The sequence below is a fragment of the Protopterus annectens genome, chromosome 3.part1 (genome assembly GCF_019279795.1).
Source record: "Protopterus annectens isolate FY-2018-M chromosome 3.part1, PAN1.0, whole genome shotgun sequence".
Classification (NCBI taxonomy): domain Eukaryota; kingdom Metazoa; phylum Chordata; order Ceratodontiformes; family Protopteridae; genus Protopterus; species Protopterus annectens.
In genome coordinates, this window is record NC_056732.1 from 718,082,868 (window position 1) to 718,099,404 (window position 16,537).

Below are 16,537 nucleotides of genomic sequence, written 5' to 3' on the forward strand. Positions count from 1 at the left end.
TCAAATGTGTCTCCTGCAGTGTTGCTATTTGCACTCTGCATTTCATAATATAATTCAATACTCTTTCCTTTTTGTCTACACCTAAGGACATTTACATTCCAAGATAATATGCACAGAGTAGCCTTTATGATAAAACATACATATTATTCCCAACTATCATGCATGACAGTTTTCTGAATGTGTATCTACAAATTTTTCATTATATGTACACACTAATGTATGCCTAGCTGATCTTTTATATAGTTTGTTTTCATCTCCACTTGAACCTATGTCACTTTTTTCCAAGACTTTTTGTTTTAATGAAAACCATCAAAAGAAAAACTAAACATGTCAGAACAGCCCCATCCCCTAACAACTTGCGTGCATCTTCAAAAAATGAAGTTTAACCCTCCAAATAGGAACAATTGCACCAAACAGCTGCTCCCAAAGGCATTAACTAACCTTAAATTAAGGTTATTCATGTTATAGTGCTTGCTACATCCTATGTTTCAACTGACTGTTGTTTTTTTTCAAATCTCTATTCCCCTTCCCAGATGTAAAAAAACAGCTTGTACTCTAAGAAAATAACTTTTAGCCCTAAGAAAAACTGCATTGACTATCTTTAAATAAAACTAAATAGTATACTGTTCTATTGCATGCATTAAAATATTAAGGCTATTAGGGAGGCTGCTACCTCTTATTCACTTCCCATAATATTAAACTTTACTTTTCACTGAAATGCTTTCCATTGTACCTTTAAATTTTGCATTTCCCTCAGCAAAGAATGTTCATAACTCTCAAGATTAATTGCTTGTACCTGCAGACAACTTGTCTCCATGTAAAAGTTGTTAGTAATGAAGCTGTGTAAATTTCACTGAAAATAGAATATATGACTGTAGACTCCTTGACCCCTACCGAACACTTCCTAATCAGGAAAAAAAAAACACTAATGCCTTTAAAAATGTAAGAAACTTAGCATTTTTCATAGCTTTCAACACTTGGTCTTAGTTTTCAAGCCTGCTTGCTTACAAAAACACTTGTTTATAGTTTAACACAAGGGCATTAATCTAGACGGTCATACTTGTAAAAATGTGAGAAAATATCTTAATTCTACATATAATATAATATAATATAATCAGTGTACTTTTACACCTCCACCCAGGGTTGCTAGACGTCCCTATTTGGGCGAGACTGTCCTGAGATCAGCAGCCTGATCCCTAGTCCTGCCCTGCCGGTTTAAATCCCGGGCAGCCTCTGCTTTGTTTTGTTTTTTTTTTTTTTGATTGGCCCGTATACCGGCATACGGGCCAATCAAAATTGCTAAACACGGAGCTTCTTGTGTTTAATGCGGAAGTTCCGCATTAAACGAAGCTCCGTGTTTAGCGATTTTTGATTGGCCCATATGCTGGTATATGGGCCAATCAAAACATTGCAAAACAGAGCTACTTCTGTTTAATGTGGAACATTGCAGTTCCGCATTAAACAGAAGTAGCTCCGTGTTTAGCGATTTTTGATTGGCCCGTATACAGGTATACGGGCCAATCAAAACATCGCAAAACAGAGCTACTTCTGTGTAATGTGGAACTGTGATGTTTCGTATTAAACAGAAGTAGGTCTGTGTTTATTTATATTAAAGACATGGAAGACCTTTTTTTTTAGTCCCTACCTGGCCAGTCGGAAATCTGACAACCCTGCCTCTACCCCAGCATTATAAGATCACAGTATACTAACATTAAACGTGCTATGGTCTAGCCTTTCTTCTATGATTATACTGTAAAAACTACATTTCTTACAACTAAAACCTACTTGTTTACTCTAATATCTTTAACACTTACAAAAATCACTGAAAAGACTCTCCCACCCCCATTTAAAATACCCCTGACTACACAGAACAGTTTTACTATATACAGCACTCAGTTTACATCATGAAATGTTTTATAAAATACTATTAAGAACAAAAATTGCTTTACTTCATTACTTCCCCTTTTAGTGTCCTTCCAAACATTAATGGCATAAAGTGGGGTATATGCATTACATTCCATCCACAATTTTAATAACTTCATCATAAGTACAGTCTTTTTATTTACTTTTTCTTCTAAAGCCACATTTCACAAATGTGATTGATGTTACATAGCATCCCATTTATTCATCAATTTCAGTGTTGCTGGTCTTCCTGCTGTTCTTCATTGCCCAATACCAGGCTGTGGTTCAAGTCCGAGGTACTCCTGATTCTTCTAGTTAACTCTTATGCTTTTTTCTCTCTCTCTCAAGCATTTTCCATTGTGAGAGTGGAAACGGTTTCACTGGCAAAGTCTCTAAGAGCTTTACTGTCAGAAGAATGAGAAGCACAGTTTCCTTCTGTTTGCTCACTCACTTTATGTTGGATAAACCTTTTTATTTCTTCCTTAGCCTGTCCTGCATAAAAAATGTCTTTGATTCTCCAGGAAAAAAAAATATTCTGAAGACATGGATACAACAGCTTGAATCTCACACCTGCCTCTCAACGTTTCTCAACTGCTGGGATAAATGTATTTCTCTTCTACCTGATGTATAGTAAATAATCATTTTCCACAAACACTCCATTTTTAACACTTTTCCTTCTTCTGCAATTTTGTCAGGATCATCTCTTGCTGCTGGTATGATTGCATATTTACTACTACAGGTCTTGTTTGTTTTCTTGTGGCCACATTTGGAGCATACACTTGATGTGTCAATTTCAATTAAAACCTGCTGTGGAATACTAGTCCATTTGCTTATCTGTGCTTTCATAAAAATAATACTGTCTGTTCCTTCCAGGTTCTCTGGTACAGCAGAAAGTCCCGGGTTTTCTCTGTGCTCACTTGTCTTCTAATTCTATCATTTTTTGAAACAGTGTTTCTTGAGAAATCCCATACTCAGCTTGCCTTTTCTTTATTTTAACCTGTGATTTTTTTCAGTTTTCTTCTCTCATCTGAACAGATAATTTAAAGCTTCTTCTCTTTTTTTCTGGCCTTTTCCTATGAGTTGATATACTCCTTCAGTGTTTCATAATGAGTATATTTGATTTATTTTTTCCACTGAATTACTGGGAGCCATCTCTTGTACCAAAGCTGAAGTTTGAACTGCTTTTTGCTTAAAAGCTGCATGATTTTTCCTAACCACTGTTTTCTCTTCACATTTTCTGGTTGATTTTCTTTCAGGTTCTCCAGATTTCTTCTTTGCTGGCATCCAGGCAGTGTACTTATTAGCCGATAACTGAAGTTTACTCAAACTGACAATATCACTGTCTTTTACTTCTCAGTTTCTTTTTTCACAGTGGTAGAGCTGAAATTACGCTGTTTATCAATGGGCAAGCCATCTTGGAAGTCCTTATTAGTTCTCTGCCTTACACCCACTGAGTGCTGGGATAGGCCCCAGCTCCCCTGCAACTATAAAAAGGATAAAGTCCAAACTGGAAAATGAAAAACTCAATGATACATATCATGGCATCATACATTCTATAATCAGATCTCTCCAAAAAGTTACACAGACAAACTGAGATAAAACTTTCTAAAATGGCCACATTATTCAACTAATTTCACGTCTATTTTTATAACTTTTATGTCAGAGTAATACGGTACAAATAAAATGCAGAATATACCCCTGACACTGACTCATCTTCATACATTCATAGGTTTATAGGTGTGTACTACACTAATGGTCCTGGAGCCTTTACAAGGCTAGCCCATAGAATTGCCTCTTATAACGCCTTCACTGTTCAGTGAACGACCATCGATGTGGTAATTTGTGGGGACTGAGTTTTTCCAAAAGGGATGAGGACACATTTTTTGGCATTGAGCTCAAGGCCATGGTTTCAACACCAGTTGTTTGTCTTAGTGAGGCCTTTCTGTAGAATATCTGCATTGCCTGGGGAGTTAATAATGACTCCCAGCTTGCAATCGTCTGCAAACTTGGTCAGCCAGAGTCACCCAGTGTTGGCCTGGACTTCTGAGAAGTAGATGCCATACAGGAGAGGACCCAGGACCGAACCCTGTGGGACTCCACTCATGACTAGTCGGCAGTGTGAATTGGAGTCTGCTACTTTCTGTGAGCCAATTTGCAACCTATCTAGTGATACAGGGGTTGATGCCTAGTTTGGTGAATCTATCTATGATTCTTAAGTGGGGAATGGTATCATATGGTATCAGATTTATGATTTGCAACTCAAAAGAATATTTTGGCCATACCAGTGTTTCTAAATTAACCATGAATAAAATACTGGCACTTGTCCTGAAACACACAAACACTTATAACAATAATAAATAAATAAATAAACAAACAAACAAAAGTTTGCATCTCCAGCAGCAGTCACTAAAAATACATTTTCTCATCCAAACTGCAACTTCTGCAAGTGCCAGTGCTGTGCTTATACAGTAAGGAATGGAAGGTGTGAAAAGTAAGTGATAATACAAGGGCAGCAGTACACAAGAAATGCTATTTTTTTATTAGATAGAAGAAAATAGAATAAACCTGACAACTTGTTGATCGAATCAATGCAAATCAAAGTACCAGAGTCTGGTCTCTATAGTTTTAGTCACGTGAAATACATTTCCTCATGGCCATACGAAGGAAACCTTGACATTTAAAACCACAAGGAGATGTTTCCTTCCAAGCTCCAGAATGTTATGAATTTCATTAGTTTTGACAGTGATCTGCCTCCAACATGCCTGCTACAGCCTACTATTTTGCAGTTCTAAAGCCTAAGCAAAATAATGCTGCTCTTTCTAAATAACAATTAAGAAATACAATTATAAAAAAAAAATAAATAAAAAACAGGTGCTACTCAGTACGTGTCCTAGGGGAAAACTGGGATACAAACACCTAATGCAAACAGAAAACAATTACAGCTGATGCCTGTAATGATTTTTTTTAAATCAGAAAGAACCCAAAAGATTAAAAACAAAGGCTTTTCTATCTTAAAGACTCTTTGTGAATGGAAAACTCCTTCTCAGAAAGGCTATTTTATTTTTCATTTACAACATGAATTTATAACCCATAGCTAGTAAATGACTGCATACATTTAAAATAAAACTGGTTGTGTTTGTGAATTTTGCTTACCTTGTGGGCAAAGGCCGCTCTCTTTTCCTGTTTAGCTTTCATTTCTGCTAGAAGTCCACTACCAATCACCTGCACTCCATACCTCCGTCCACCTTGAGGGCTGCTCTTGCTATCACTTTTACCAACTTCCTCTGGATGATGTTCTTCAAGAGAATCTGGTGTCTTTAGCTCCTCACTCTGTTCTGCACTGCCATTATGGTCAGCTGCTTTTAGTTCTTTTTTATTTACGTCTGGAGCTGGACTCCTGACAGCACTTTTAGGTGATGCAGGTTCTTCATTTACTACTGTAGGAGGTGGACGGTCAGATTTTGAAGATCTAGACTTAATCAAATTAAGAAAACCACTTTTTCTTGAGTCCCTTTTTTTCTTTTCTTCTCCTTCAGTACATTCCTGAGATTCCAAACTTCTTAAAGATTTCCTAATTTAAAAAAAGGTTCACATTTAGAAACTACTTTGTATTTTTCTGGTTGCAAATGTTAAAGCCTCTCTTTTTTCCACTCTAACCATTTACCTTAATATGTAACGTTTTAGTACTAGAAATCAGTACAATCCCTTCTGTAAGCAGCAGCATGTTACACTAAAAAACTCCTCAAATACTGTACAATATGCAAGTTTTGCTACACCTCTTCAAATCACGCATCTTGGCAAAGACAGCTCATACTACATGACCATGAGTATTATGAAATTAGTTTCATACTCACAAGCAATATGAACTACAACAAACTTTATCCTCACTCTCAGATTCAGAGAGAGGCAGCAATTGGTGACAGACATTATAAAACCTGTCTGAGCTCTTTCTCTGGGATGATGCTGTGATATTCTGCCACCTAGTAAGCAGAAACACATGATCTACAGGATCACAATCGCGTCAAATGAAAGAAATATGAGCAACTGAAAATGCGATGTTATGCTTTAGCAACTGTGACACCCGCTTGGGTCATTCTAGCAACTGAATGTAAACCTGATATCTCATCTAATATATTAAAAATTCAGATGCAGTTTATCTAAACTTTTAAGTTGGAGAATATTAAAATTAAACCAAGCTAACGGTCTGAAGGAGAATTCTGGGACATGACCTGCTGTCCTTCAACAGGTATGATTTTGCATGAAGCTCACAGTCATTACTACCTCATATCTGCATTTGCTACCCAAATATAATAATGATCCAACTGCCATTTTCCCCTCAGCTCTATTTAATGGCCTTCCTATTGTCAGGGTGCACTAGGAAATGAGAAGAAATGTGTGACGCATAATGGGGATGAACAGAAATAAATGCAAAAGGAAATGTCAATAAAATAACAAAATAATGTATGCAGCTATATGCGCGGTGGTGCAACAGTTAACATGGTCACCTCACAGCAAGAGGTTCTCCAGTTTGATTCTTGGATGAAGGTCTTCTGTGCGGAGTCTGCATGTTTTCCCTGCGGTCACATAGGTTTCCTCTGGGTGTTCCCGTTTTCTCCCACATTCCAAAGACATGCAGTAGGTGGATTGGACACTCTAAATTGGGCATAGGTGCAAGTGTGTGTGCGAGTGAGTGGCATGGATGAACTACAGCGGCAGGGCTAGCCGCCCAGCAGTTTAAACCTTGGCTCGAGATGATTGTCACTGTTGAAAGTGACACAGTGAACCCATATGCAAAATGGGAAAAAGGGGGGTTGAGGATGGAAGGATCAAGTTGAAGACTGTGACTTATTAGTGTGATGATACAAATTTTCATATCTAAAAATGTTGCTCTGTCAACAAAAGTTAAAAGAAATCAAAACGTACAAGACTCATTGGCTAACTTTATCATGAACTGGAGTCTGGCTTCACAGTTAGATGGTTTAAGTCATTAGCTGTTAATCAGCGTTAGACTGTAAATGTTAAGTTTGATTTCCTCAATTTGCATTCTGCTAGGCCAGTCTTGCAAGGTCATCCTAAAATACTAATACCTTATGCAATTACTCAGTGAACAAATTAAGTAAAAAAAACATGTACAGTAAACCAAATGAGCCAAACATGTTAACTTTGGTCTTACTGCAAAACAATGCCAACCACACATCAGATACATACATGGAGGGCAGGTGGGACAAAACACTGCTACATAGTACAGGTCATAGTAAGTACTGGGCAATCAGTCTGCAGACCATTTCAAGCCTTGGCTAATAACCCATATTCAAAAGTTCCTTCTAGCATCTAGGAGGGCAACAAAGGATAAAATGGGAAGATAATGTAACCCTGCCCATTCAATAGGTTTACCGCAAATGTGGTAAGGGTGCTACTCTGCTTGTCATACAATGGAAGCTTGTTCCATAGGTTGGGAACACACTGGGATAAAAATATATCACACCAGAGTCCCTTATTCATCTACTGATGAAGGATTTTATATCTTTAACCTGGTACTTGGACAGCATTGTTTTTCTACAAAGCAACAGGTCAAGGAAGGTCAGATATTTCAGAGCTCATAAGGATAGACACGTATTCCCAAGGAGAAATACACAAGAGGCTTAGCACAGAGTGTGGGCTACAAGTCTATCCTAATAACTAAAACTCTTGAGGGCACTGATATTTTTAGCTAGGAATATCTAAGGTCCTTCAATTTGAGTAATACGTTTAGACAAACACTTGCCAGTAAGGGTATTGTATTGATGAAATATGAGTAAAGAGGAATTAAGACTTTTTAGAATCTAGAAACAGAGTATGAAGAATTTGTCCAGAAAAATCACCTGAGCTAGCAGATCTAGGAGACTCCTTCCCTGATGCCCTACTTGCAAACGGAGCAAAGTCACCTTATTGAAGTTTCAAGTAGTTTATTCAGTTAAATAGGCAGATGGATGAATGTTCTTGTTTCTTTTTCTAATGCATTATATTCAACAGGTCAGTTATTTAAACGTAGTTACAGACTATGGTGAGAGGATCATCCTCCTGTTTCTACCATTTTCCAAAAGCTAAATTCACCAAGCTTGGAGACATGGACAACCAACACCGTCCCCAGTAGTTATTCCAGTAGTCTGCTTATAAAATGAGCTACCTAGCCCTCTTTTGCACTGACTTCACCACCTGGAACCTAAAGACAGGAAGAATCAGAACAGCCCTCCTTAGCTTAGATCCATCTTCTGAGATCAGGGGCACTCACCTCTTCACTGTGGATACCCTACAGCCACCAGGCATAGAAGTTCAAGCCACTCTGGGTCCCTATTAGATCGATGAAAAATCTAAATCTTGAACAGCTTAGATGTCAAAAATGCCACTCTTCGTAATCGCTACTGTGAGATCGTGGTACAGTGAAGATCAGAAAATTTGCCCTTTCCTCACTGTAGCGTGATCTCGGAGTTGGAATATATATATTTGGCATGGGGTATGGGAGGACGCAGCCTCTCGCAATAGCAATTTCAATTACCTGCATTTCCACTCATGTGAGCATTCAAGACTTTGAAATTTCATCTATATAATATAGACCCACCACTCGATATGCATTTAACAAAATTTGTGTAATTTGCAGTACAGTGAAAATTGTTATCCCATGACTCCACTTCAGACTGCTGTATTCTTTATACCATAGGCCTATGCTCAAAGAAGATCTGACATATTTATTTTGTAAAGGCTTTGTATAGTCTGCAGTTCACCACTTGATAGATTTTCACTCCATGGGCACAAAATGTTCTGAGGTCCCAAACTGCAAGTATACTTTCCTACTACTTGTGCACATCCATGAATAAAAATATGCGCTGTGACTCATTTCCACTGTAAGCTATTTCTCAAGATGCATTTATTTTTCAAAAAATGGGAGTCACCTAGTGTGGCTGTAGGTGACTACCTCCCCTACATTTAAAAAGTTCTGTCTTCATTGTGAAGAACAGGGACTGGTCACATAAAGCATGTATATGAGCCACTTAAAAAATTGTATTCTAATCCTTTTTGCTGGAAAAGAAAAGACTTGTCTTTCACAATGTATTTCAGGAAATATGAGCCCCGTAAAAGTGGGCACAACCTCGCATATTACATCTGACACAACCATTGATAAATATAAGTCAGACTGGAAGAAGTTATGTAATAAAGTTTTCATAATTTGCTTCAAGGAATATGAGCCCCACAATGGCAGGCACAGCCACTCATATTGCATGTGATACAAACAGGTTAATAAAGTCTGTCAAGAGCCCTACAAATCGTTCTACAAACCACTCTGTTATAATGGACCCAATGAAGCTTAGGTGAAAATGTTTTCTTAAATACAGTTCTATAGTGGTTGTTCATGGTGCACTGTGATGTGTGAATTCTCTTTTTATGATTGTTAAAAATAAAAACCTTTCAATTAAAAATGAGATTCCACAGGCAGCTGAGTTGGTAAACCCTTGCGGGTCCTTCAGGAATATTCAAATACGGAACTAACCTCTAAACTTTGAGATTGGCTCCTTGTTTTTCTATCTCCCAGTTTTTCCTCAAATCAGCTCCCTTGGACCCTTCCCACCATTGTCTGTAACCACCTGTATAAAAAAATGACTTGCTGAATGTAATGTGTTAGAACAAGGACACTCGGCCATCTACCTGCTTAACTAAATAAACTACTTGAAACTTCAACAAGGTGTCTTTACTCCTCCCACAGGGAGGGCATCAGAGAAAGTGTCTAGATTGGATAGCTAAAGTGATTTTATCCTGACTAATCTTTTGTAAAGAAGTTATGTACTTACCATAACACTCCATCTGAGCTGTCCATTTTCATTCTTTCTCAACTGATAGGTTCGGATCCAATCCTTTGCATCCAAATCGGCAGCTGCTAAAACTCATAGCAACCAAAAACTCTCAAGCTTCTCCCTTACCCATAATGCATCAACCCCAAGTACCTCAGATCTTGTTTTCCGATTTTATTAGAAAGGAAATATTTGCTGTCAAATAAGAAGAAGGCTACATCTGGAGCTCAGTTTATATAGTAAAGCCCTGTCCTGCAACTGCTCATTCTTGAAGTTTCCACAGGATGGGGGTTGGTGGGTGGGGAGTTAAGGAAGAATAAAAATGAATAACACAGATGGAATGTTATGTTAAGTACATAACTTCTTTATCTGATGTTCTCAATTTTCATTCTATCCTCAAATGATGGGACAGATTCCCCAGCTACCTGAATTCCAGAATGGAATCAAGAAAGGGTATTCCGGAGCACTGAACCAAATGATGCTCTACCTCTGGAGACCAGATCCAATTTGTAATGAGTAATAAAGGTAATGGGAGCAGCCCAAGCTGCTGCGCATATTTTGTGCATTGATATTCTGGACTGAAACACTGAGGAAGTGGCCATGGCTCTACTTGAATGGGCCTATAATGGTTTAGATAGGGTAATGCCAAGTTTATTACAAACAAATGAAATACAATTAGTTACCCATCAAGACTAAGTAACTTTGACCACTGGTTTTCCCAGTTTTACTTCTGTGAATGAAACAAACAATTGGTCAGCTTTTTTGATGTCTTTTGTTCTACGTAGGTAGAAACATAATTGTCTGTGGACATCCAATACATGTAATATATATTCACCCTTGTTAGTAACTGTAGGAAAGAATACTGCCAAATTAAACGTTATGTACTTATCATAACTAAGTATCTGTGTTGTCCATTTTCATTCTTCCTCACTGATGGGGCTCAGATCTGACTTGACCGCTTTTTCCAGACTTAGGCTCACAGTCTCAAGCTCCCTCCCTCTTCCCATATTGCATCACACCTTCTCTAACTTCCTAGACTGAGTTTGCTGCCCTATAGCTCAACAGGTTATAGTAATAGTACAGAAAATAGAAAAGAATCGAGGCTCAAACCCAGAACCTAAGGATTTTGAATTTCCTCCAAGAACTTCTCAAAGGCACAAAGCTGGGGGATGGCTGGCAGGAAGATGAGGAAGAATGAAAATGGACAATACAGACAGTTATGGTAAGTACATAACTTTTAAATCTGATGATGTACTTTTCATTCTTCCTCACTGATGGGTCAGTGTCCCCAGCTGTGTAACTCTTGAGCAGCCCTCAAGGAAGTATATGCCAGAGCATGGTTGAGCCAAAGGATGCCCTGCTTCTAAAAACAATATCCCATTGACAATGAGAGACAAAGGTGTGAGTCTCATCAATTGAGGCCTTGGAAGAGAAGGCAAATGAAATAGCCATAGATGTGGTGGAATGAGCCTTGGGTAGTCAAGGTAAAGGAATACCTTTTTGTGAATAAATGAAGGAAATAAATTCCGTAATCCATTTGGCTAAAGTAATCTTTGAAACTGCCTAACCTGAATGGTTTGCTGAGAAAATACAAATATTTGATCAGATTTCCTACATTTTTGTCCTGTGGAGATAAAAATGTAATTGCCTGTGAACATCTAGAAGATGCAAAACATTCTCCTTTGTTTGAAAAATTGGGGAAAACACTGGCAACTGAACTGATTGGTTAGTGTTCAATTCCGTGGCTACCATAGGCATAAAGGAGGGATTTGTTCTTAATGATACCATATCTTTATGAAAAACGATGCAAGGAGGTTTCACTGACAAAGCTTGAAGCTCCAATACTCTTTTAGCAGAAGTAATAGCTACTAGAAAAATTGTTTTCCAGGAAAGAAATGCAATGTTGCAACTATCCACCAATTCAAAGGGCTTCTGGGTAAGACCTTGCAGCACTAGCATGAGATCCCAAGGGGAGAAGATTCTTTAATTGGAAGCAGAAGAAGAAAAATACCCTTCAAGATAGCCTTGCATAACCTGGAAGAAAAAAGAGAGGAAGATCCCTTTCCAGCATGAAAACTGGATATGGCAACCAAGTGAAGCTTAATGAGAGAGAAACTGGCTCATTCTTGAAAAAGATTACTATGAAAAAGGAGAATATCTGAAGTGGGAGCCAAGAAAGGGTCAATATTCTCTTTAGAGGCCCAAATAGAAAATCTCTTCCACTTACTGTTGTAGACCCTTTTAGTGGAAGCCCTCTGGGAGGCCAGGATTATATCACGGACAGAAGGGCTGAGCTGCAATTACTGGAAGTGCAGGGAGTCTGGGATCCAGTATCCAAAGCAGATGCTTCAGATGAGACCAAAGAAAGAGGAACCATACCTAACAAGGCCAGAGAGAGGCAATGAGGATTACTGAGCTCTTCAACTTGCAAACTTCCTGTAGAAATTTTGGGATCAGAGGAAGAGGAGGGTAAGGATAAATGAGACCCGAGGCCAACTGTGGACTAGAGCATCCTCAGTGACTCTCCTTTCAGAGGAATTGGAGCAAAATACTTGCTGCACTGAAAGGTCTGGGGAGAGGCAGAGGTCACAAAAAGGTTGGCCCCAACGGCTGAAAATCTTGTTTGCTACTGACTGACAGAGGGACCACTCGTGAGGAGTCAGAATAGATCTGCTGAGTCTGTTTGCTAGGATGCTGATTTTCTCTGGGATGAGTGTTGCAGCTAGAAAGTGGTCTGAAGATATGGCCCATTCCCAAATTCTCATGGCCTCCCTGCACAATGGGTACAAATGGGTTCCTCTTTGTTTGTTGATGTACCAGACTACTGACATGTTGTCTGTATGAATTGCAATCATCTTGAGAGGGAGAATGTCCTGAAAGGCTTGCAACGTTAGGACTGCTCTCATCTTTAGGACACTGATATGCAGATTGGTCTTGATGGATGACCATGTGCCTTGGACTACCTTTCCTTGGTAATGCCCCCCCCCCACATTGGGAAGGGTCTGTGGTCACGTGGCTATCGGGTGTGGAAAAAGGTCTGCCTAGAAATATATTGTTTGATTGCATCCACCACTGTAGTCAATTCCTGCAGATCAAAGACAGTTTTATGGAAAATTAAAGTGTTTGGTAGAGAATGGATCACTGAACTGCTACTGTCCACTGAAGTACTCTCATAAAGAACCTCACTAATGGGAGTAGAACAACTGCAGCTACCAATGAACTCAGAGCCTGAATTATTAATTTTGCTAGTGGAGAAGGTATATCTAAAGTCCTGGACCTGTTGTCTTAGAGACATTATATGTTGCCTCGGTAAGGAAGCCACTTGTGTAGTTGTGTTCAACTGTGTTCCTATGAATTCTAGGTTCTGCAAAGGAATAAAGTTTGATTTTGCCAGATTTATCAGGATGCCTAGATGTTTGAAGATCTTTACTAGATAGTTTCTGGACTGAAGCAGTCGATGCCTTGTTGGTAGAGTGAGAAGCCAATCATCCAGACAGGGAAAAACCTGGAATCCTTTTAGCCTCAGATGAACTGCTACCACTGAAAAGCATTTGGTAAACACCAGGGCGGTGGTGAGTCCAAAGGGCAGTGCTCTCAACTGGTAGAGACTGGCTCCCAGCCAAAAGTGCAAGTGCCTTCTGGAGTGTCTGTCTATTTTGATATGATAGTATGTGTCCTTAAGATCCACCAAGCACATCCAACCATCCTTGCGCACAAAAAGGCAGAATGGACTGAACCGTAACCATTCATAACTTTGACTTCTTGACAAACTGATTCAGATTGCTGAGGTCTAATATAGGTCTCAGGGCCTCTGTTTTCTTTGGCACTAAAAAGAAGTGAGAATAATTTCCAAATCCTCTGTTTGGTTGGGACCTTTTGGATGACTCTTTTTTGTAGACGTTTTTAGACTTCTTGAATAGCGTACTCCCTCTAACTGGGTTGTACGTAGGAGCTTTCCTCCTGGCATCTGAAGGACAAAGGGAAAAGGGAATGCAACAGCCTCTGAATATAATGTTTAGCACCCAGGTGTTGGTTGTTATGTTTGTCCAGGTATCTAAGTGCAAAGACAACCCCCGACTGCCTAAAGAGTAGAACAGTCAAGCTTCAAGAGCGCTGATAAGGTCTGTTGGGAAAGCATTCTCTGAAACCCTGATTTGCGGACCCCCTCTGCATCTAGGATGGTGTCTGCCTTTAAAACCTCCTCCTCTGCCTATGGAGGACTTGTCCCTGCGCAGGTCCTGAAAAGAACCTTGAGACTTTCTGAACCAAGTTTTCTTCCCTCCTCGCTGATTCCTTGAGAAAATCCTCTGAGGGGTAGAAAACTTGGTCCCAACGGCAGACAAGGTGTTCCCTTCTTGCTCACTGTGGGTTAGTGTGTCTTTTATTGATGGTCCAAACAAAGAGGAACCGTCAAAGGGGGCATTTATGAATGACGCCTTGAAGGGCTCCACAAAGTCACAAAGCTGCATCCAGGCCTGTCAGCTAATAGATATGCCTGCATCAGCTGTTTGCAAGGTGCCCACTGCTGTGTGTGAAATCAACCTCATTGAGGAATTAGCAAGGGAGGAGAGAGTAGCCAGTTGGGGATAAACCTTCTTCAACTACTCCTCTGACATAGTCTCTGCAACAGAATTGATTAGCTCCTTGAACAGATCTCTCTACAAATGGGTGAAGTGTGCCAAACAGTCTAACAACCTCAGAATGAAGGTAGGTGAGGAGTAGATGTGCTTTCCATGGCTGTCCATTGCCTAAGACTTCTTGTTTGGCATATGGACAGTGGAGCTTTGTTTGGCCAGCTCCTTCTTCATGACTGGAACACCTTTGCTCCAATGTGGATGACAAGAGGGTGGGCTGGGAATCTTATTGGGAAGCTTGGGGATAGGCTCGACCATACCTGGTTCCTTCCAGGCCCATCGGGAGACTAAATGTATCAGGGCATCCACCCAGGGGAGACACCCAGAATGTAGATGGGCCTGTCCCAAAAGCCTCCAGGAACACAGATTCCTCAGGAGGAGGAGGCTGGGAGGACCAGTCACCTTTTTGCCTAAGGAGATCCTTTAGAACAGCAGTGGCTGATTGGCAGGGTGCATTACCAATATAGCAAAATAAAATGACGTTTACAGAAACTGACTATATTACATTTTTTCAATTTTAATTTGAGACCACTGTCCTTGCACCAACTTTTAACATGGTCTAAGCCACGATGGAGCAATTATAAGTCAGTAGAAGACCAAATAACACTCAATTTATAGTCATCTATGAACTCAACATAACCATTGGCCAGGCTTGATGGCCTAAAAGTTGAGAAATAGGAGATGGCAGAACACTGAGCCCTTGGGTATACCACTGAAAAAGTTTTGCTTTCAGATGTTTCACCTGCAATTCTAATCGCATGGATTCTACCAGGAAACCAAAAATTCAAGAAACTTTGTCATTTAGGAAACAAAACTACTACCTAAATGAAATTTTGAGTCTCAGCTCTTTTACTGGAAAAAAAACATGCACAAAAAGAAAAGACATGATCGGTTGTTCTTGTTTGTCTTTTGGCTTTTTCCTGGTAAGGGGTCGCCACAGCGGAACTCCGGTCCGCTAATGATTGGCAGTAGATTTTTATGAAATGCCGAGGTGCCAGCTCGATGCCCAACCTTCAACGAAGGCACGCCCGTTTACGCACGCATGTCTTTCGAATGCTACCCAACCGTGGGGAGGACATGCAGACTCCACACAGAAGGCACTCCCAAGCCAAGCCGAAAATCGAACGGGAGAACCTCTTGCTGTGAGGTAACAATGCTATCGCTGTACCACCGCGTATTAAAGACAAAAAAAAAAGCAATAACTGTATTACAAAAAGTAAAAGTCTAGGTAGCTGACGCACTTGCCTGTACACCATTTAAATACACTGAACAACACGGAATACTAGATGACTAGCACATGAAAAGAAAAGTACTATACACAAATGTGAAATTGGTTGAAATTGCACACAAGAAAACTATACACAGAGGTGAGAAGGGGTAATATTGCACATAGGGAAGTGATTGGAATTGCACTTGAATGAGAATATATTAATTTTAGTATGCAATAAATAAACAGAATTACTGTTTGGGAAAAAGGATAAGAATGAGATCGTAACAATCTATGACAGTTTTGATACATCCAGATTTACGTCTGCACTGCAGAGTCTTATTGCAGCTGGATAAAAACTGTTCATGAATCTGGAGGTCCTGCAGCAGATACTCCATAACCTTCTACCAAATGCAAGTGTAGTGAACCAACCATATGCTGGACAAGAAGTGTCACTCAGTATTTTGCAAGACCTCTTTTTACATGCATCTCATTTCAAAGAGCTCCTGTAAGGTAGGAAGACTAGTGGCACAATATTTTCTGCTGCTCTCATTATTCTTTGCCGCTTCTTCCTTTCACCCACTGTGCTGTTACAGAACCACATAGTGCAGTGATAATGCTCTCGATGGCTCCTCTGTCGAAGGTATTTAGAGCATTCATAGAGACTTTGCTTTTCTAAGCCTTCTTAGGAAGTGTAGTCGCTGGTGGGTTTTTTTAATTAGCTGGCCTATGTTTGTACTCCAAGAAAGATCCTCTGATATGTGTACCCACAGGAACTTAGCAGTTTGGACTCTCTCCACTTCTTCACCACTGATCTTGAGGGGCAGGTGCATGACAGAGCTTTTTCTAAAGTCAATAATGATCTTTTGTTTTACTGACACTCCAGTCCAAATAGTTGTTATTACACCACTCAATCAGGGAGTTGACCTTATTCCTATAACCAATCTTGTCATCACCACTTATGAGTTCCA

The 16,537-nt window shown here is 39.7% G+C and overlaps 1 protein-coding gene across 5 annotated transcripts in view; it reads right to left on the reverse strand.

Moving 5' to 3' along the window:
• The window catches only part of CARMIL1 (capping protein regulator and myosin 1 linker 1), a 4,434,936-nt gene that overhangs the window by 301,945 nt on the left and 4,116,454 nt on the right, over positions 1–16,537 (reverse strand). For all 5 annotated transcript variants that reach the window (XM_044067077.1, XM_044067074.1, XM_044067073.1 and 2 more), the window contains one exon: positions 5,056–5,473. In XM_044067077.1, the coding sequence (XP_043923012.1) occupies positions 5,056–5,473 (418 nt within the window). The remainder of the gene's footprint in view (positions 1–5,055; positions 5,474–16,537) is intronic.